The sequence below is a fragment of the Rhinoderma darwinii genome, chromosome 2 (assembly GCF_050947455.1).
Source record: "Rhinoderma darwinii isolate aRhiDar2 chromosome 2, aRhiDar2.hap1, whole genome shotgun sequence".
NCBI lineage: Eukaryota > Metazoa > Chordata > Amphibia > Anura > Rhinodermatidae > Rhinoderma > Rhinoderma darwinii.
In genome coordinates this window covers 268,724,359-268,743,554 of record NC_134688.1, presented here as the reverse complement: position 1 = coordinate 268,743,554, position 19,196 = coordinate 268,724,359, and the positions used below count along the sequence as shown (strand labels likewise).

Genomic DNA, 19,196 nt, shown 5'->3' with positions numbered 1-19,196 from the left:
GGCGTTCCCTACAGGGGGTGTATGGCGTTCCCTACAGGGGGGGGTGTATGGCGTTCCCTACAGGGGGGGGACTGTATGGCGTTCCCTACAGGGGGGGACTGTATGGTGTTCCCTACAGGGGGGCTGTATGGCGCTATCTACAGGGGGGGCTGTATGGCGCTATCTACAGGGGGGGCTGTATGGCGCTATCTACAGGGGGGCTGTATGGCGCTATCTACAGGGGGGCTGTATGGCACTATCTACAGGGGGGCTGTATGGCGCTATCTACAGGGGGCTGTATGGCGCTATCTACAGAGGGGGCTATATGGCGTTATCTAGAGGGGGGACTGTAGGGCGTTATCTACAGAGGGGGCTGTATGGCGTTATCTACAGGGGGGCTGTATAGCGTTACCTACAGGGGGGTCTGTAGGGAACGTCATACAGCCCCCCTGTAGGGAACGCCATACAGCCCCCCCTGTAAGGAACGCCATGAGGCCCCCCCTGTAGGGAACGCCATACGGCCCACCCTGTAGGGAACGCCATACAGCCCCCCCTCCTGTAGGGAATGCCATACAGCCCCCTCTCCTGTAGAGAAAGCCATACAGCCCCCCCTGTAGGGAACGCCATACAGCCCCCCCCTGTAGGGAACGCCATACAACCCCCCCTGTAGGGAACGCCATACAGCCCCCCCTGTAGGGAACGCCATACAGCCCCCCCCTGTAGGGAACGCCATACAGCCCCCCCTGTAGGGAACGCCATACAGCCCCCCCCTGTAGGGAACGCCATACAGCCCCCCCTGTAGGGAACGCCATACAGCGTCCCCCCCTGTAGGGAACGCCATACAGCGTCCCCCTGTAGGGAACGCCATACAGCCCCCCTGTAGGGTACGCCATACAGCCCCCCTGTAGGGAACGCCATACAGCCCCCCTGTAGGGAACGCCATAAAACCCCCCCTGTAGGGAACGCCATACAGTGTCCCCCCCTGTAGGGAACGCCTTACAGCGTCCCCCCCCTGTAGGGAACGCCATACAGCGTCCCCCCCCTGTAGGGAACGCCATACAGCGTCCCCCCTCCCAAAAACATGCGACCTATAGTGTGTCCTAATAAAAGACATGTATCCCCTATCCACAGGATAGGGGATACATGTGTGATTGCTGGCAGCGATAGGGAGAACGGGGGACTGAAAGTCCCCTGAAGTTCTCCATAACTAACCTCTGACTTCCGGCGTCTGCGCAGCTCACTAAAAATGAAAGGAGCACTGGTCGCGCATGCGCAGAAGCGCGACCGACGCTCCATTCATTTCTCCGGAGCTGCCGACACAGACCCCGGAAGTCCGAGGTTTGTGATGGAGAACATCAGGGGACTTTCAGTCCCCCGTTCCCCCTATCGCTGCCAGCGATCACACATGTACCCCCTATCCTGTGGAGAGGGGATACATGTCTTTTGTTTAATGGCAGAGCGGGGAGATACCTCCCTGCTCTGCCGTAGTCGTGTTCAGTGGCATCGCGCTGTAGCAGCCATAGCGGCTGCTAGCGGAGCCTCCGGCCATGGTGGGGGCCCGTGCCGGCGGGCAACACGGGCCCCCTCATGCCTCGGGCCCCGTAGCAGCCGCTACGGCTGCTACGGCGGTAGTTACACCACTGATCTGCTATCTGTTGCGGGTTTTACCTCCCCATTGATTTAAACGGGGAAAACCCAAAACAAATAAGCAGCGTTTACACAAATACAATTGACATGCTGCATATTAAAAATAACGCACTGCAGGTCAATTTCTGAGTTTTTTTCACTTATTATTTCCGCAGCGTGTGGATGAGAATTGTTCACATCTAATCTACTCTGCTGCTACTGTATTAGGGCTTGTCTACACTTAATGGAATTGCTGCATATTTTCCACCCGGAAAATACGCAGAATACAGTAACAGCAAAGTGAGTGAGGTTTTTTAACAAATCTCATCCAGACCCTGTGTAAAATTTCCTACCAGAAATTTTTTCCTGCAGTGCGTATTTTTCGTGCCGCAGCATGTCAATTCCTGCTGCAGATAGTGGACTGAATTGCTGCAGCAAAAACGCAGGAAATGGTGCTTTTTTTTCTGCAGCGGAATTTCTGCTAGTTTTTGCGGAATTGCTGCAGAAATATATATATTATATATACACACACACATACTGTATATATATATATATATATATATATATACACACACACACACACACATACACACACACAAACTATATATATATATACACATGCATACACTATATATACACATGCATACACTATATATAACCATACATACACTATATATATATATATATCTATACATACATACACTATATATGCATACATACAATCTATATACATATATATATATGTATATACAGTGAAGGAAAAAAGTATTTGATCCCTTGCTGATTTTGTAAGTTTTTCCACTGTCAAAGACATGAACAGTCTAGAATTTTTAGGCTAGGTTAATTTTACCAGTGAGAGATAGATTTTATAAAAAAACAAACAGAAAATCACATTGTCAAAATTATATATATTTATTTGCATTGTGCACAGAGAAATAAGTATTTGATCCCTTTGGCAAACAAGACTTAATACTTGGTGGCAAAACCCTTGTTGGCAAGCACAGCAGTCAGACTTTTTTGTTGTTGATGATGAGGTTTGCACACATGTTAGATGGAATTTTGGCCCACTCCTCTTTGCAGATCATCTGTAAATCATTAAGATTTCGAGGCTGTCGCTTGGCAACTCGGATCTTCAGCTCCCTCCATAAGTTTTCGATGGGATTAAGGTCTGGAGACTGGCTAGGCCACTCCATGACCTTAATGTGCTTCTTTTTGAGCCACTCCTTTCTTGCCTTGGCTGTATGTTTTGGGTCATTGTCGTGCTGGAAGACCCAGCCACGAGCCATTTTTAATGTCCTGGTGGAGGGAAGGATGTTGTCACTCAGGATTTGACGGTACATGGCTCCATCCATTCTCCCATTGATGCGGTGAAGTAGTCCTGTGCTCTTAGCAGAGAAACACCCCCAAAACATAATGTTTCCACCTCCATGCTTGACAGTGGGGACGGTGTTCTTTGGGTCATAGGCAGCATTTCTCTTCCTCCAAACACGGCAAGTAGAGTTAATGCCAAAGAGCTCAATTTTAGTCTCATCTGACCACAGCAGCTTCTCCCAATCACTCTCAGAATCATCCAGATGTTCATTTGCAAACTTCAGACGGGCCTGTACATGTGCCTTCTTGAGCACGTGGACCTTGCGGGCACTGCAGGATTTTAATCCATTACGACGTAATGTGTTACCAATGGTTTTCTTGGTGACTGTGGTCCCAGCTGCCTTGAGATCATTAACAAGTTCCCCCCGTGTAGTTTTCCGCTGAGCTCTCACCTTCCTCAGGATCAAGGATACCCCACGAGGTGAGATTTTGCATGGAGCCCCAGATCGATGTCGATTGACAGTCATTTTGTATGTCTTCCATTTTCTTACTATTGCACCAACAGTTGTCTCCTTCTCACCCAGCATCTTACTTATGGTTTTGGAGCCCATTCCAGCCTTGTGCAGGTCTATGATCTTGTCCCTTACATCCTTAGAAAACTCTTTGGTCTTGCCCATGTTGTAGAAGTTAGAGATGGACTGATTAATTGAGTCTGTGGACAGGAGTCTTTTATACAGGTGACCATGTAAGACAGCTGTCTTTAATGCAGGCACCAAGTTGATTTGGAGCGTGTAACTGGTCTGGAGGAGGCTGAACTCTTAATGGTTGGTAGGGGATCAAATACTTATTTCTCTGTGCACAATGCAAATAAATATATATAATTTTGACTATGTGATTTTCTTTTTTTTTTTTTATATAATCTATCTCTCACTGGTAAAATTAACCTAGCCTTAAAATTCTAGACTGTTCATGTCTTTGACAGTGGGCAAACTTACAAAATCAGCAAGGGATCAAATACTTATTTCCTTCACTGTAGTACTATGAGAGCTTGATTTTTGAGGGACGAGTTGTAGTTTTTTGTAGCAACATTTATTTTGCTGTATAATGTACTAGGAAACGGGAAAATAATTATTTGTGGGGTAGAAAATAAAAAAAAACTGCGATTCCTCCATGATTTTTTGTGCGCCGTTTTTACGGAATTCACTGTGCAATTAAAACAGCATGTTAACTTTATTATGTGGGTCAATACAATTACGGCAATACCAAATATATATAGTTTTTTCTATAATTTACTACTTTTACAAGTAAAAACCTAAGTGTAAAAAAGAAAATTTACTTTGTGTCGCCAAATTCCGAGAGCGATAACTTTTTTATTTTTCCGTCGATTAAGTGGTATGAAGGCTTATTTCTTGCAGGATAAGCTGTAGTTTTTAATAATACCATTTTGGTGTACATGCAATGGTTTGATCACTTTTTATTTAATTTTTTGTGGGAGATTAGATGACCAAAAAATAGAGATTCTGGCGTTTAGAATTATTATTTTTTTACGGCGTTCACCGTGCGGGTTAAATAATGATATATTGTAATAGTTCAGACTTTTACGGACGCAGCAATACCAATTATGTTTATTTATTTATTTACTATGCTCTAGGGGGAAAATGGGAAAAGGGGGGTTTTTTGAACTTTTAATATTTATTTTTTATTTTTTTTGCACGAAAAAAAAACTTTATTTAACTAATTTTTACTTTTTTTATTAATCCCTCTAGGGGTCTTCAACCAGCGATCGTTAGATCGCTTGCACGATATACTTCAATACTAATGTATTGCAGTATATCGTGATTCTGACAGGCGCCTATTAAGCCCTGCCGGAGGCAGGGCTTAATAGGTGCACAAAGATGGCGGACCTGGGGGCCTTCATTAAGCCCCCAGGCAGCCATAGCAACCATTGCCCCCCCCCCCCGCGATTGCATTGCCGGCACGCGATGAGCTGTTAGAGGGGGTCGCCCCCCACTTTCTAACGATTTAAATGCTGCGGTCGCTATTGACTGCAGCATTTAACGAGTTAAATAAGCAGGATCGCGCTCGAGCGCGATGCTGCTCGTTACTCTGAAGTGTCGGCTGTAATAAACAGCCGACACCCGCATCGTATGGAGCGTGTTCACTCCGTGAGCCCGCTCCATACTTCCCCTACCCGACTTTGGCGTATGGATAGGGGAAGGGGTTAATGATACATCCTCAGAGTGGGTCGCAGTTACCAGTGGGGTTCCACAGGGGTCAGTATTGGACCCTCTACTTTTTAATATGTTTATAAATGACCTTGTAGAGGGTTTACAGAGTATAATTTCATTATTTGCAGATTATACTAAGCTCTGTAAAGTAATCAACACAGAGGAGGATAATGTAGTACTACAGAGGGATTTGGGGAAGCTGGAGGTTTGGGCAGAGAAATGGCAAATTAAGTTTAATGTGGATAAATGTAAGGTTATGCACTTGGGCCGAGGAAACTGATTTTACAATTATGCATTAAATGGTAAAACACTGGTAAAACTACTACTGAAAAAGATTTAGGGATATTGGTGGACAGTAAATTTACCTTTAGCAGCCAATGCAGGGAGCTGCTGCCCGGGCAAATAAAATCATGGGATGCATCAAAAGAGACATAGATGCTCGTGACAAGAACATAGATTTGCCTCTATATAAATCACTAGTCGGACCACATATGGAATATTGTGTACAATTTTGGGCACCTGTGTATAAGAAGGACATGGCTGGACTAGAACGGGTGCAAAGAAGGGTGACCAAGGTAATTAAGGGAATGGGTGGATTGCAGTACCAAGAAAGGTTATCAAACCTAGGGCTATTCAGTTTAGAAAAAAGACGGCTTAGGGGCGATCTAATTACAATGCACAAATATATGGTTGTGCAGTACAGAGATCTTTCTAATGATCTTTTTACACCCAGGCCTATAACAAGTACAAGGGGGCATCCTTCCTCGTGTGCAGGAGAAAAGGTTTCACCACCTTCACAGATGGGATTCTTTACTGGGAGATCAGTGAGATTATGGAACTCTCTGCCACAGGATGTTGTGGTGGTTGATTCTTTGAACTAGTTCAAGAAGGGCCTTGATGCCTTTCTTGAAAAATATAATATTACAAGTTATGAGTAGTAGATTCTGCAGATGGGACGTTGATCCACGGATTTATTCTAATTTCCATATTTGGAGTCTGGGAGGAATATTTACCCTAATGAGGCAATTGGCATCAACCTATTGGGGGCTTTGCCTTCCTCTGGATGGTAGGATTACAGGTTGGACTTGATGGACCAGTGTGTCTTTTCATCCTTATCAACTTCGTAACTATGTAACACTTAAATAATAATTAAACAAGTGTAAAAAAGTAAACTAAGTACCTCCTACTAGATATCCATAATGTATATTCAAATACGTAATCCAGACATCGCAATGCTGTTCGTTGTCCGGAAGTGTGCTCTGCGTAGACCCAAGCTGGTAATTTGGCACATGCGCAGAGCCAGACTAACTTGTTAAAAGTTTAGTGCACAGGACCAGGGCTAGTGAACAGCGCATGTCTATATCGGCTAGGTTTAGGCATGAATCCTAAAGCCAATAGCTTTCAAATGCGCCTAAGCCATCTCACTCAGTTGCCAAATATGGGAACGAATATGGGAGTGTCACAGATGGCAACGCATGTAATTTTAGTAGGAAAAATGCATTATTATGTCAGTTCACACAGTCCAATGTTAATAAATGTAGTCCTTATATATACCTCTGCAACAAGTGGAGTGACAAATAATGCAGTCTACAGAGTCAGAGGTTGCAGATATCGTATTATACAGAGCCAGCAGGCACAAAAGAGAGAACATGCAATATTATGTCAGTTCACATAGTCCCATGTTAATTGACATAGTAGTCTGCAGAGCTGTAGTGTACAATGCCCACAGGCACATACTGGGAATCATGAAATACAATGTAAATGGTTAGATGTTTATGAATACACATACCAATATATACCTAAGAACCAAATGGCAATACTGACAAACTTTCCTTTCATATGTAGTCAAGAAATGGATAGAAAAATTTAATCAATGCACTTACAGGGCAACATCAACCCCCATTAACACAGAGGTTGCCGCTAGGCAGTCCACAAGGCGAGGGCAAAATCTTCCATTACAATGCAACAAATAAAGCCGGCGAATAGACTATACTTGTTCAGAGAATATGACTGAGTTGGTTTTCTCCCCTCCCTTTTCATCTTTAACAGTTACTCTATATTCTATATGTATCCTCATTAGTAGATATTAAATATTGTGTCCCAGTTAAACACTTTGTGGATGGTTTACTGATCACTTTAAGAGCTCTGATAGGAGTATTGGTGCTTTTGGGTTTTTTGCCCTTGCTTAACATAGCGGGATTATACCTATGTTTAGCATGATGCATGGCCACCTCTTAAGCCTCTCTGTTCGGCTCCAATAGTTGTGGCCTGATGGACGTTCCGTTACACATTAGGGTTCATTGGGAGTCACTGTTAGGCTCTGTTCTTGGGCGATCTGATGAGCCAGGTATGTCTCTGTTCTCATATCTTGCCCGACACATGATCAGTTGGTACTATGCTATGATTGGAGCAGGGACTGGAGCATGCACAATTGGTTCAATTGGATACCGAAAAAGATGGTCGTTGCCTCATAAATACGATTACAGTTTGGTAATTACATAGATGTTTTCTAAAGTCCAGGGTGTGAGTGCCAGATGTTTGTTATTAATTATATTCATCAATTGTATTATGGATATGGTTTTATTATTGGGTCATGCGATCTGCACTTTGTACTGTTGGAAGATAATGAAAATTCTCTCATTGAGAGGGTGAAACGTTGCTTCAGTGGACACTGAGTGAATATTTTTTTTTTTGTATTTGGAATATATCCTCGAGTGCTGCTTCCATTCGTGGATTGGATTTATGCTATAGGTGAAGTGTTGTTTTTTTTTTGCCTGGAAGCAAGCACCTGCCATTTGAGCTTTTCTTGCTGTGCATCTCTACCACTTGGCTTATTTATGATTATATATACGTTTTTATTTTCTTTCACCTTATGTTGTGGGGACTCTTGTCATACTGGTCATTGGTCTAAGCCTTGGTTAGCTAAATAGCCCAGAGAAATATGAAATATTATCTTTCTTTATTTTCTGTTTGCTTATTCCATTCTATTTATTTTATCAATCTGGGGCTCAATGGTTTTCCTAAAAAATGAAAAGATTACACAAACAATTAGAGTTGCATAATTAATGGATATCACAGAATATTATTATCGCAGTATAGCAAGATAGTTTATTAATCATTAGACAATCTTTTTGGTGACTGCATGTACTAAGACTTGTTTAAATATGCTGCTACATTTCTTAGTTAATTTACATAATTAAAAATCTTCCCATCCATTACTACCTTTGTTTGCAGCCTGCAATATATTTTAAAAAGGAAACCATCGATGCTTTAGTTTTAAAGAATCAGCAATCATAAAACAATTAAGAATCCGGAAGGTTGAGCTAATGTTTAAATAGTTATTTTTTTCCTGATATCTATTAAATCGAATTTTCGATGATTTTCAGAGATTAAAATTACACATTTGCTACAATTTGCTTCTATTGTGATATTCATAAGAAAGAAAAAATAAGAGAACAGAAAATAAGGGATATAATGTCAGATTAATTCAGAATTTAATGTTGAACTAAAATAGTGGATGGGTAAATGGCACTATCTCTGGTGGAGTAGGGCAATTGTGGGGATTAATGCCTGCAATCCTGTTGGTCTAGGGTGTTGGAGGGGGTTATAGACACCATGTCTAGGACAGTAGAGTGATTAATGTTTGCTTCCCTGGTGGTCAAGAGTCAAGAAGGGGTCATTCCCTGCTTTTCTGGTTGTCTAGGGTACTGGGATAGCTGTAGGGGGTGCAGAGGTGGCAGTGGAACCTGGGCACTGGTGCCTGAGTGTGCCCAAATTACCATCTGCCACATAAAAAGACACGCGTATAATAAATGGCACCTGGTAGTTTGGGAGCCTTAATGCAGATTTTACATGGGGGTTCAGGAGCTTCAAGTTGTTTCTCTGGGTAGTATCGGGGAATTAATGTTTGCTACCCTGGTGGTCTTGGGAATTTGAGTTTTAATACCTGCTTCCTTGGTGGTTTAGGGTAGTAAAGGGGGTTAATATTTGTTACAATGGTGGTCTAGACTAATGGGAAGGTAGAAGAGGTGATTTCCACTTGGTGGTGTCTTGTCACTGACAGGAAGCTGAATGCTATGTATTTATGGCGTTCATCTTTTCTTCTGGCCCTGCACTAATCATACAGATGCATAGATATTGCTATGATGTTGCAGAGATGATGTTATGATTGCTCTACCAATCATTAAGGAAGCAGTCAATCACTGCCCCATCCTGTCTCGGAATTTAAAGAAGCGCACACTTTATAGCAAGATTATTTATTGCTAAATGGCATCTTATGGTCTGAAAAACTATGGTATGTATTATATAAAATATGGTTGCAAGATTTTTTGTATTTAGTTCCTCATATCTGTTGTCTTTGTTGTTGGCATCAGATGACTTTCACATTTAATAGAATATATAATATTTCTTGGAGACTGGTGCTCAGCTTTAGATTCAGCAGACAAGTATATTCCTATTTGGTTACATATACTGAATGTTATGTCAGTTCTCTTCAATTAGATATTTATGCGTCGATGATTAAATGAGTTGGCACTTTAAAGTATTAACAACAGTGATTTATTGAATGAGATCAACGTTTCATTCCCTCAAAGGAATTCTTTCATGACGTTTAGTCCTGTGAGTCACTAAAATGTTTATGGCTTTTAATAAATCAGTTATGGTTACACTTTAAATCTACCAATCCATTCCTTCACCTTTAAATCAATCCCTGGCTTCAGCTCATGGATGCTATGTCAATGTAATCAGTGCCTGTCTCCATACAAGGAAGTAAACCCATGGCATTTTGGTATATGAATTCATTATTTTTTTTTTATTTGCGCAATACAGTGCTCGCACACAAGTACATGCACATGCTGATGTTTTTTGAACTGCTCTACCACAAAATGTTTCCTGTGAAAGTGATTAAAATAATGTTTAAATCATTTTATTTTGTGCAGTGGCCATCTTGTCTGGAGTCTTCATCTTGTTTCTTTTGTAATGAATAAGAAAGTATTAACTCCTTTAAGACAGGTTTTTATGTTTCTAACTTAAGCTATCTTTGACCTTGGTTCCCATACGAGGCTTGGAAGGAAGGAACAGGGAGTGAGATAGGAGGAGGGAGACACATTCAGATATGCATGTAAGTAATTCTCCCCCATCTTAATAGAACAATTTATTGTATGTTTGCCAGAAAAGATAAGGCACCTGCAAACCCTGATGTGTGAAGAATTCTAATAATGCATTTGGAATGTATCGTGTGTCTGTAATTGGCTGAATTTGAAATATTGGCACATTGCCTCTGATTGGTTAACTTCAAGCCTACACCCTTTTTGAATGATATTATTGTAATTGAGTTTGGCAATAAACCACAGAGGAGTAATTTTGAGCATACCAGCAGAGTCTGTGTGTTATTGCTCCTTCGATATATCGATAAAACATGATTTGAAACTGGATAAATCACTGGAGGGCGGGTATCGGTTGACATACCCATTACAAATTTTAGTCTAATATATTTTGGCCCATGATTGCATTAACAGTTTTGGTGCCATAAACGCGGGAGATTGCTCATATTATAAGCTGTCGCTGGAGGCCTGGCGGTATTGCATCAGTAAACATCAAAAACCGGCCGGTACATAAGAAGCTTGTTCTTACAAACATTGTTCACTCATTCATTGCCGAGGTCGGAATTAGCTGTCATGACGTCACATCTCCTGAACACAGTAATTTATCCAGCAATACGAGGTATGTTGAAAGCTTTTTTTGTGATGAATGATTGCAGATACATACGTTATATTGAGTTGTTGTACAGATGTGTAAATCTTGAGGTTCATGGTATGAGAGAATGTTTGCTGGTATTGAACATTGATACTGTTAAGATTGTGAGAACAGAAACTGTGAGGAGTGAGTGTGTGATCCGCTCCTTTGGAACGTGATGATGTAGTTAGTGAGGAAAAAAGAGAAACTTGTGTAGAAGTAGTGTGAATCCATTGCGTCCAGCTGTATGTGTAAGATGAGAAAGCTGAATGCTGTGTAGTGAACCTGCAATGAACTGCGCTATTTTTATTTCTGTATTGTTATAGGTTGGAAATTGAATTTATTATTTGGCTGTTGTGTAGAAACTGTTAAGGATCAAAGGGGAATGTTATACTGTTGCCTGCTTGTTCTGAGAGAGCTGAGAGTTGGGGACGCCCGACTTGGCAAAAATCACAGACTACTGACTCAGCGGTACCAAAAGTTTTCATCGGTGGCACAAGTGTTCGTCGGTGATACAACTGTCCAGATAGACAGACTGCGTTATAAGGCCTCATGCACACTTCCATCACCGTTTTATCGGCCGTTTTTGACGGATCCGTGTGTCCGTTTTTGTTTCCGTGTGGTTTCCGTGTGCACTCCGTTTCCGTTCCGTGTTTCCGTTTTACACGGACGTTGTGCTTCGATTTGGCTTCCATTTTTCCGTTTAAAATACGGAAGGTAAACTTCATTTGAACTTGTCACATGTCCCAGGAAACACCCATAGAAAGGTTACAAGAAGTTTTTGGTGCTGTTTTCTGTAGCTTTCAGAGCATAGAGAACAGTTTGAGATTACTCTGCTTGGCTTGCTTCATTTTTTGTTTTTTTTTGGAGTGAAATGTGTGCATTTACTTACTTATTTTGTGACGCTGGGCACTAGTTCCCTGCTGCCATCTGTGCGTCAAAAGCTCCTTGGCAAGTTCCTCCCACGCGGCGTCCTTTTTATAGCGGTCGTGGTAGCATTCTGCCCGCGAATCCCACAGTTCTGGGTGATCATACACCAATTCAGTGACCGTGTGGCCCATAGAAGTCAATCGGTCAGTCAAAAAAACGGATGGCACACGGAAGGCTTCCGTGTGCTGTCCGTTTTTTATGGATCCGTTGCCATAGCAACGGCTGGGTGAGCCAAAGTTCACAGACTCACAGACTACAGTACACATTCATTCCTGAAAATGACTGACCGATTGACTTCTATGGGCCACACGGTCACTGAATCACTGACCAAAGTAGGACATGCTCTACTTTTGACGTAACGGAACAACGGATCCGTTTAAATAACTGAAGTGTGCATGGGCCCATTGAAATGAATGGGTTTAGGGTGCTGTCAGTGACAAAAACGGATAGCACCCTGAAGGAAAAGACTGAAGTGGGCATGAAGCCTAACAGAGAGTCGTGAACATCGACAGACTGGACGTTTATAGCAGAGACTCGTGGATAGACAGACTGCGCGTTTATAGCAGAGTCTGGGACAGAAAAGTTGGATATTCAGAGGTGATATCCAGTAGAATCATTAGGACTTCTGTGGTAGTCCTGATAATGGAGAACTCGGAGAGCAGAGCAACAGGGGAAACACCGTAGTGTGATATACAGCCAAAGAAATTGTGAAAAATAAGGTAATAAAGACGCTATAACAACTACAAAAGGGGTACTGTAATAATCAGGTTCTTTGTCAGGATTGTAGTTGTCAAATGAATATATATGAAAGTGCATGTGAGAAGTGTGTATGTACCATTACCCAGTGCAATAGGCAAAACTTTGAATGCTGTATTGAGTATACGTTTCTAGCACACACTGCTAGCTTGACATATTTTGTGTAAGGGTCCTTAAAAACCACCAGTTGTATGCATTGTCAGACTGACATAAGGTAGGAATCAGTACAGACTGATTTCTAGCACGCATTTGATAATCCGGCATAAAGAGTGTCGTAGTAGTATAACTACCTACACAAATTACAGTGAAGGACATTGGTATTGGCACACACTCAAGGCCCTTAAAGAAATCATCACCAACAAACGTAGCAATCCAGATTACAGCCCACAGAGTGAATGGCTGAGTGGGGAGAATGAGATAGATGTGATCAAATGAGTTGATTGTTCAAAAATGTAGGTTGTGTGGATGTTAATAAATGGCTGTTTGAGAATAGACAGAGACAGAAAATGAATCTGGAGTGCTGTGTATAAGGAATTGATGATGATGACTGATATAGATTGTGACGGGGAGGGGGCTGTATGATGTAATGTGTGTAGTGTGAAGTCTGAAAGGCAGACTGATATAATCTTATATATTGAGCATAGACTGATGAGACAAGTGATCTCAATATTGCATTGATTTTAGATCTATATTGCATGCTCTCATTTTTAACAGCAGTACTGTGTAAAATGTTTAGTGTCTTCTGTATGGGGTTAAAATCAGTTCCTCTCCTCTGTGTAAAGGAATGTTTCTTATCTCTGCGCATGCGTTGTTTACCTTAAGTACACCGAGTGAGAAAAATATTACAGCCGGCTGAATTTGTTTGCAAAAAGATAAAAGTTACGTTGCATATTTATGTGTTATGATGTGACAAGATTTAATGTTGGAATGTTTTGAAGTTGATTCAAATGAATTAAAATACAGATATTGTGAGACACAGGGTCTTGAAAATGTATGTACCCCTACTGTTCCCTAATCCCACATATAGTTTATTTGTTTGCAGTAATTAATATTAGCAGATATATTATTCTCTATTTTATTGGATAAAGAATAATAAACGTTATTTTTGTTTTTACACATGCAGACAAGTGCTATAGTACTGCCTAAATGTTAATTTTGAAAATGTATGATGTTTTAAAAGTAAATGGTTGCAAGGTATCTAAAAGATAAAATGTAGTTTTGTCAGGAGAAAGTCATTTTTGTTTCAGTCTATTGTGTATTACAGGCAGCTAAACTAGTGCCCCCAGATAGAGTGGCCAAACGCAATATGTTGACATATGTGGTTTTGAACCCTGCTACATTACTTCCGCAGAGTCCAAAATGGAGGGAGTAGTGATGAGACTGATCAGGTACAATTTTGTTTTGTTTTGTGTTTTGTTTTGAATTAATGAATTTGGTTCTAGGAGGTCTACAAAATGTGTATGAGAACCCAATGAGTAATCCAGATTAAATGTGTTTGAGATTAACCCATATTTTGAGTTTTTCTGTGTAGATGGTTCCAGATTTTTCCAGACCAGTAAATATGGCAGTAATGAATACCTATATAGAACCAGACCTAACGATAAACGTTAAAGTAAACGTCCACACATATCAAGGAAAAACAGACAATAAATACCTATAACTGTATGTGAAGACAAATCAAATCTCCCAAAAGGGAAAAATAATGACACCAAGTACAGTAAGTAACTTGCAAAATATAAAAATTCTTTATTACAATATACATAAGAACATGTTGGCCATCAGGACCTAAAAACCACAGACAATTAAAATATACAATGTGGAGAACATGAGGCTACTCAGAATGGCCTATATTCAACATTCAATAATACCAGACAGGGTCACTATGACAGTCATGCTATAAATGTACAGTACAAGGATAACCGACACCACAAAATGTGTCTCCAAAAAGCATGCTGAAACAGAACAATGTAATACAGACCCTGTAAAAAATAGTATACACGAGAGACTTGTAGCTAACACTGAAATCTCAGTGTAAATAAAGTGGTATAGAGACCAGGGTATCACCAAAAATCAGAGTAGGTCCCAGAAGCCATACCAACCCGTGTATTGCATATCAAGCCAAAAATGAGCTCCACAGCAAGAGCCCCGACGCACGTTTCGCGGTAGCTTTTTCAAGGGGTACTGACTAGTAAGGTGACCGGCGTTGTATTTATACTCAGTGGTGGGAGAGGTTTATTCAGAGATAGCAAATAGCAGCACGACATTCTCAAATCCCCAATGCTGAACACCTGAAATGTACCAGGTGTTCTACATTGGTGAATCAGCATGTCTAAAGTTACCTGAATGCTGATCGGTAAGCAGCAAACACCACCATTGCAAATGTCCAGTGTACGTCTCAAGGAATGTAAACGCGCATGCGCGTGCGCATCAGACCGCAAGCGCCGCAGACAACAGATGTAATAGCTTATATATGACGTATCACATCATAGTGGCTATTTTAAGTATGGGCAAGGACAATAAGAGATCAACTTATATGGCAAAAACCAGTATAGGGCATATGTATCACGATCCGATTTTTTATGTGAGAAACAGAATATAAATATACAATGGAACTCTAATGTCTCAAAATATAAGCAATAATACATATATAGAAAAAATATACATAATTTGATAATACATCAAACATAGTGTCATACTGTCATTTCATAAAACCATCAATACAAAAAAGACCATATATTGACTTATATATATACAAAAATAAATATATATAACATATAGTAAACCGGGGAAACAATTTATGAAAGAATATTATTTCATAAAAAATAATAATAAATAATAAATGATAGTGAGAAGTGAATGAACACACGTGCACAGTGTGGTGATAAAATAAAAAACAAAATAAATAAAGTGAAACACACGTGACAAAACCACAGTTAAAATACAATTCTATTTATTAATATAAATAATACATACAATAATGTAACAGATGTACAATGTGATATGTTCTAATATGCTCAAAAAAATTTATAATGATAAGACATATGTGATTTTATTGTTAGCATGTATATAAATAACAAGCGTGTAAAAAATATATATAAATATATTGAGAGTGAATATGTGTAAACATAAATGTGAATAAATAAAAATATAAATATAAAAAAAATAAAAAATATATATATATATACAACATACCAAGTGTGATGACAAAATTTATATAAGGATATATAAAGTGGATAATAAATAATGTATAATAAATATGTGTTCAGTGTGTGCACAAACACACGAATAAAAATAAGTACCCCATGAAAAGAGCTAAAAAATGATCAAAATTTAGAGTATGTTCAAAACGTATTGTTGAATAGAGTCCAACCAAAAACATTATTCTGAGATATAATATGTGATACTTGGTATTCTATTCAGCCCAATAAATACAGATCGTATGGCCCCTATAAAAAGACAAAAATGATGATGTTAAAAATGCCACCAAATATGGATACAGCCAAAACGCAATAATGCTTAAACCGACAAGCCCACCAATTATTAACAGCACAGTCCAACCATACCAGTCAAATATATACAGGTTTAAAAAGTTAAAAGATAATGATGCTATAGGACCCAAAAAGAAAATATTGTTATAGGAAGGAAGCGAAGGACATTTTCTCATTGAGCCCCAGAGGCGCGCTAGTCTTCAATTTTGTGATCCATTTACATTCGATCCGTTCTAATTTACGGAAAGTATCTCCTCCACGTGATCCAACAAGAATTTTGTCGATGCCATGAACCTTTAAATCCTGCCACTTGTTATTGTGAAAATCGCGGAAATGTCGGGGGATAGATTTCAATTTATCGATTTCTTCCCAGTTGTTACCCTCTATTGTTCCAGCCTTTTTAATGTCCCTCACGTGTTCTTGAATTCGCATTTTAAGTTCTCTTGTGGTCATGCCTACATAAGACAGGCCACATGGACATGTTGCCATGTACACTACACCAGTAGTACTGCAATTGATGAAGTGTACAATTTTAAAACTTCTTTTCTTTTCAGAATCAGTGAATGTATCAGTTTTCACAATCAATTTGCAAATAGAGCAATGACCACAAGAGAAAGATCCCCACGTCGGCCCTTTAGAGCCAAAAAGATAGGTTTTGGGACTAGGAGCACTATAGTGACTCCGAACTAAGTGGTCACCCAAGGTTTTACTTCTTTTGGCTGTAAGTTGGGGCTTCGGGGGTAGATGTTTTTTCAAATCTGGATCCGTGAGCAGAATTGGCCAAAAGCGAGTCACAATATTTCTTATCTCCATCCATTGCGAGTTGTATGGAGTAATAAGTCTCACTATATCATCCGTGTTCTTACGTTTTTGTTGAGTAAGCAGATTATTCCTATTACTGTGACAAGCCCTATGATATCCCTTCTCGATATCCTTTTTAGGATACCCTCGTTGTATGAAGCGGGTCCTCAGACATTGTGATTCTCTTTCAAAATTAGAATCGGAGTCACATACACGTCTGGCCCTCAGGAATTGCCCCGTAGGGATAGCCCGTATAACATGAGAGGGATGAAAGGACGATGCATGTAGGAGAGAATTTACAGAAGTTTCCTTACGGAAAATGGTGGTGCTGAGCTTACCTGTATCTTGTACTGTCATTTTGATATCCAAAAAATCCATGTTGGTTTGACTGATCTTACTCGTTAATTTGATGTTCTGTGTGTTGTTGTTCAAAATGGATACAAACTGATCAAGGTCTGCACGCGTACCCTGCCAAATAAAAAGGATGTCATCGATAAAACGCATCCAACTAACAACACATCCAGACACCATATCCATGGCCTCCCGTACAATTTCCTGTTCCCAGTAGCCCAAAAATAAATTTGCATATGAAGGTGCACAGGTGGCACCCATTGCCGTCCCCCGAAGTTGTAAATAGTGTTTGTCCCTGAACACAAAATAATTATGCTCAAGGACAAAACGCAAAAGGAGGATCAGAAATTGGACCAATTCACAATCGTGATCACATGGGCCTAAGAAGTATTGAATAGCTCGCAGCCCTAACTCGTGGTCAATACAGGTGTACAGGGATTCCACATCACAGGATACCAAATACATATCCTGCTCAATGGTCACCCCATCTAGGCGTTTCAACACGTCCGTAGAATCCTTCACATATGATTGTAGATTCTCGACGCATGGACGGAGATAAAAATCCAGGAAGCGACAGATAGACTCACACAAACTCCCACATCCTGACACAATAGGCCGGCCTGGTGGTTTCTTATGATCTTTATGTACCTTTGGTAGGAGGTATAGTGTGGGAGTGATGGGAAACTTCACAGTGAGCCCATCCATGATTTTTTTAGTGATGATGTTATTATCACAAGCTTCCATTAGTATCGCATCCAACTGTCCTTTGAAGTCAGTAGTCGGGTTATATGTCAAACGCTTGTAACACTCCACATCCCGTAATTGCCGATATGCCTCTGATTCGTACATCTCAATAGGCCATATCACCACATTTCCACCCTTGTCAGCCGGTTTAAACACAATGCCCTTCATCTGCTTAAGCTCACGTAAAGCCTTTCGCTGGGCCCAAGATAAATTATCATAGCCACGATCCTGTGGCAACTTCCGAAGCTCGTCAACCACCATTCTGACGAACATCTCCACCGATGGATTTAGTGACAAGGGAGGAAATGTGGTGGACCTAGGGCGAATGGTATCTGGAAACCTACCATTACTGACTTCTTGCTCCTGGAGTAGAGATTCTAGCGCCCGGACCGCTTCCAATTCCTCCTGTGCTGTAAAGAGATGATGAGGTTCATTTTTAGAGTGATACTTTTTGTATATAAGTTTGCGTGCAAACAGAAACACATCCTTGATGGCTAGAAAATCATCAAAGCCTGTCACAGGACAGAATGACAGACCCAAGGAGAGCACTGAGATTTGACTAGGAGTAAATACTATATCTGAGAGGTTGATTACCTTAAGTTCACCTCCTACATTGTCATCCAAAGGGTTGAACATTAAAAATCGGATCGTGATACATATGCCCTATACTGGTTTTTGCCATATAAGTTGATCTCTTATTGTCCTTGCCCATACTTAAAATAGCCACTATGATGTGATACGTCATATATAAGCTATTACATCTGTTGTCTGCGGCGCTTGCGGTCTGATGCGCACGCGCATGCGCGTTTACATTCCTTGAGACGTACACTGGACATTTGCAATGGTGGTGTTTGCTGCTTACCGATCAGCATTCAGGTAACTTTAGACATGCTGATTCACCAATGTAGAACACCTGGTACATTTCAGGTGTTCAGCATTGGGGATTTGAGAATGTCGTGCTGCTATTTGCTATCTCTGAATAAACCTCTCCCACCACTGAGTATAAATACAACGCCGGTCACCTTACTAGTCAGTACCCCTTGAAAAAGCTACCGCGAAACGTGCGTCGGGGCTCTTGACGAGGTTGACGAGCTTCGGAAGTTGCCACAGGATCGTGGCTATGATAATTTATCTTGGGCCCAGCGAAAGGCTTTACGTGAGCTTAAGCAGATGAAGGGCATTGTGTTTAAACCGGCTGACAAGGGTGGAAATGTGGTGATATGGCCTATTGAGATGTACGAATCAGAGG

At 40.7% G+C, this 19,196-nt stretch overlaps 1 protein-coding gene across 2 annotated transcripts; it reads right to left on the bottom strand.

Annotated features, from left to right (window-relative positions):
* Positions 1–15,848: 15,848 nt before the first annotated feature.
* On the bottom strand, positions 15,849–18,516 carry LOC142741141 (uncharacterized). Of its 2 annotated transcripts, XR_012881013.1 has the most exons (3): positions 18,292–18,516; positions 17,191–17,320; positions 15,849–16,009 (listed from the first exon to the last, which is right to left on the bottom strand). XR_012881013.1 is itself a non-coding variant. In XM_075850532.1 (2 exons), the coding sequence occupies exons 1-2, from the start codon at positions 18,292–18,294 to the stop codon at positions 16,196–16,198; spliced, it is 1,128 nt and encodes a 375-aa protein (XP_075706647.1). In that variant the 5' UTR covers positions 18,295–18,516; the 3' UTR covers positions 16,033–16,195. The 2 variants fall into 2 exon arrangements, 1 of the variants encoding a protein (XP_075706647.1); XM_075850532.1 differs by lacking the exon at positions 15,849–16,009 and having other exon boundaries at positions 16,033–17,320.
* Between the last annotated feature and the right edge of the window lie 680 nt (positions 18,517–19,196).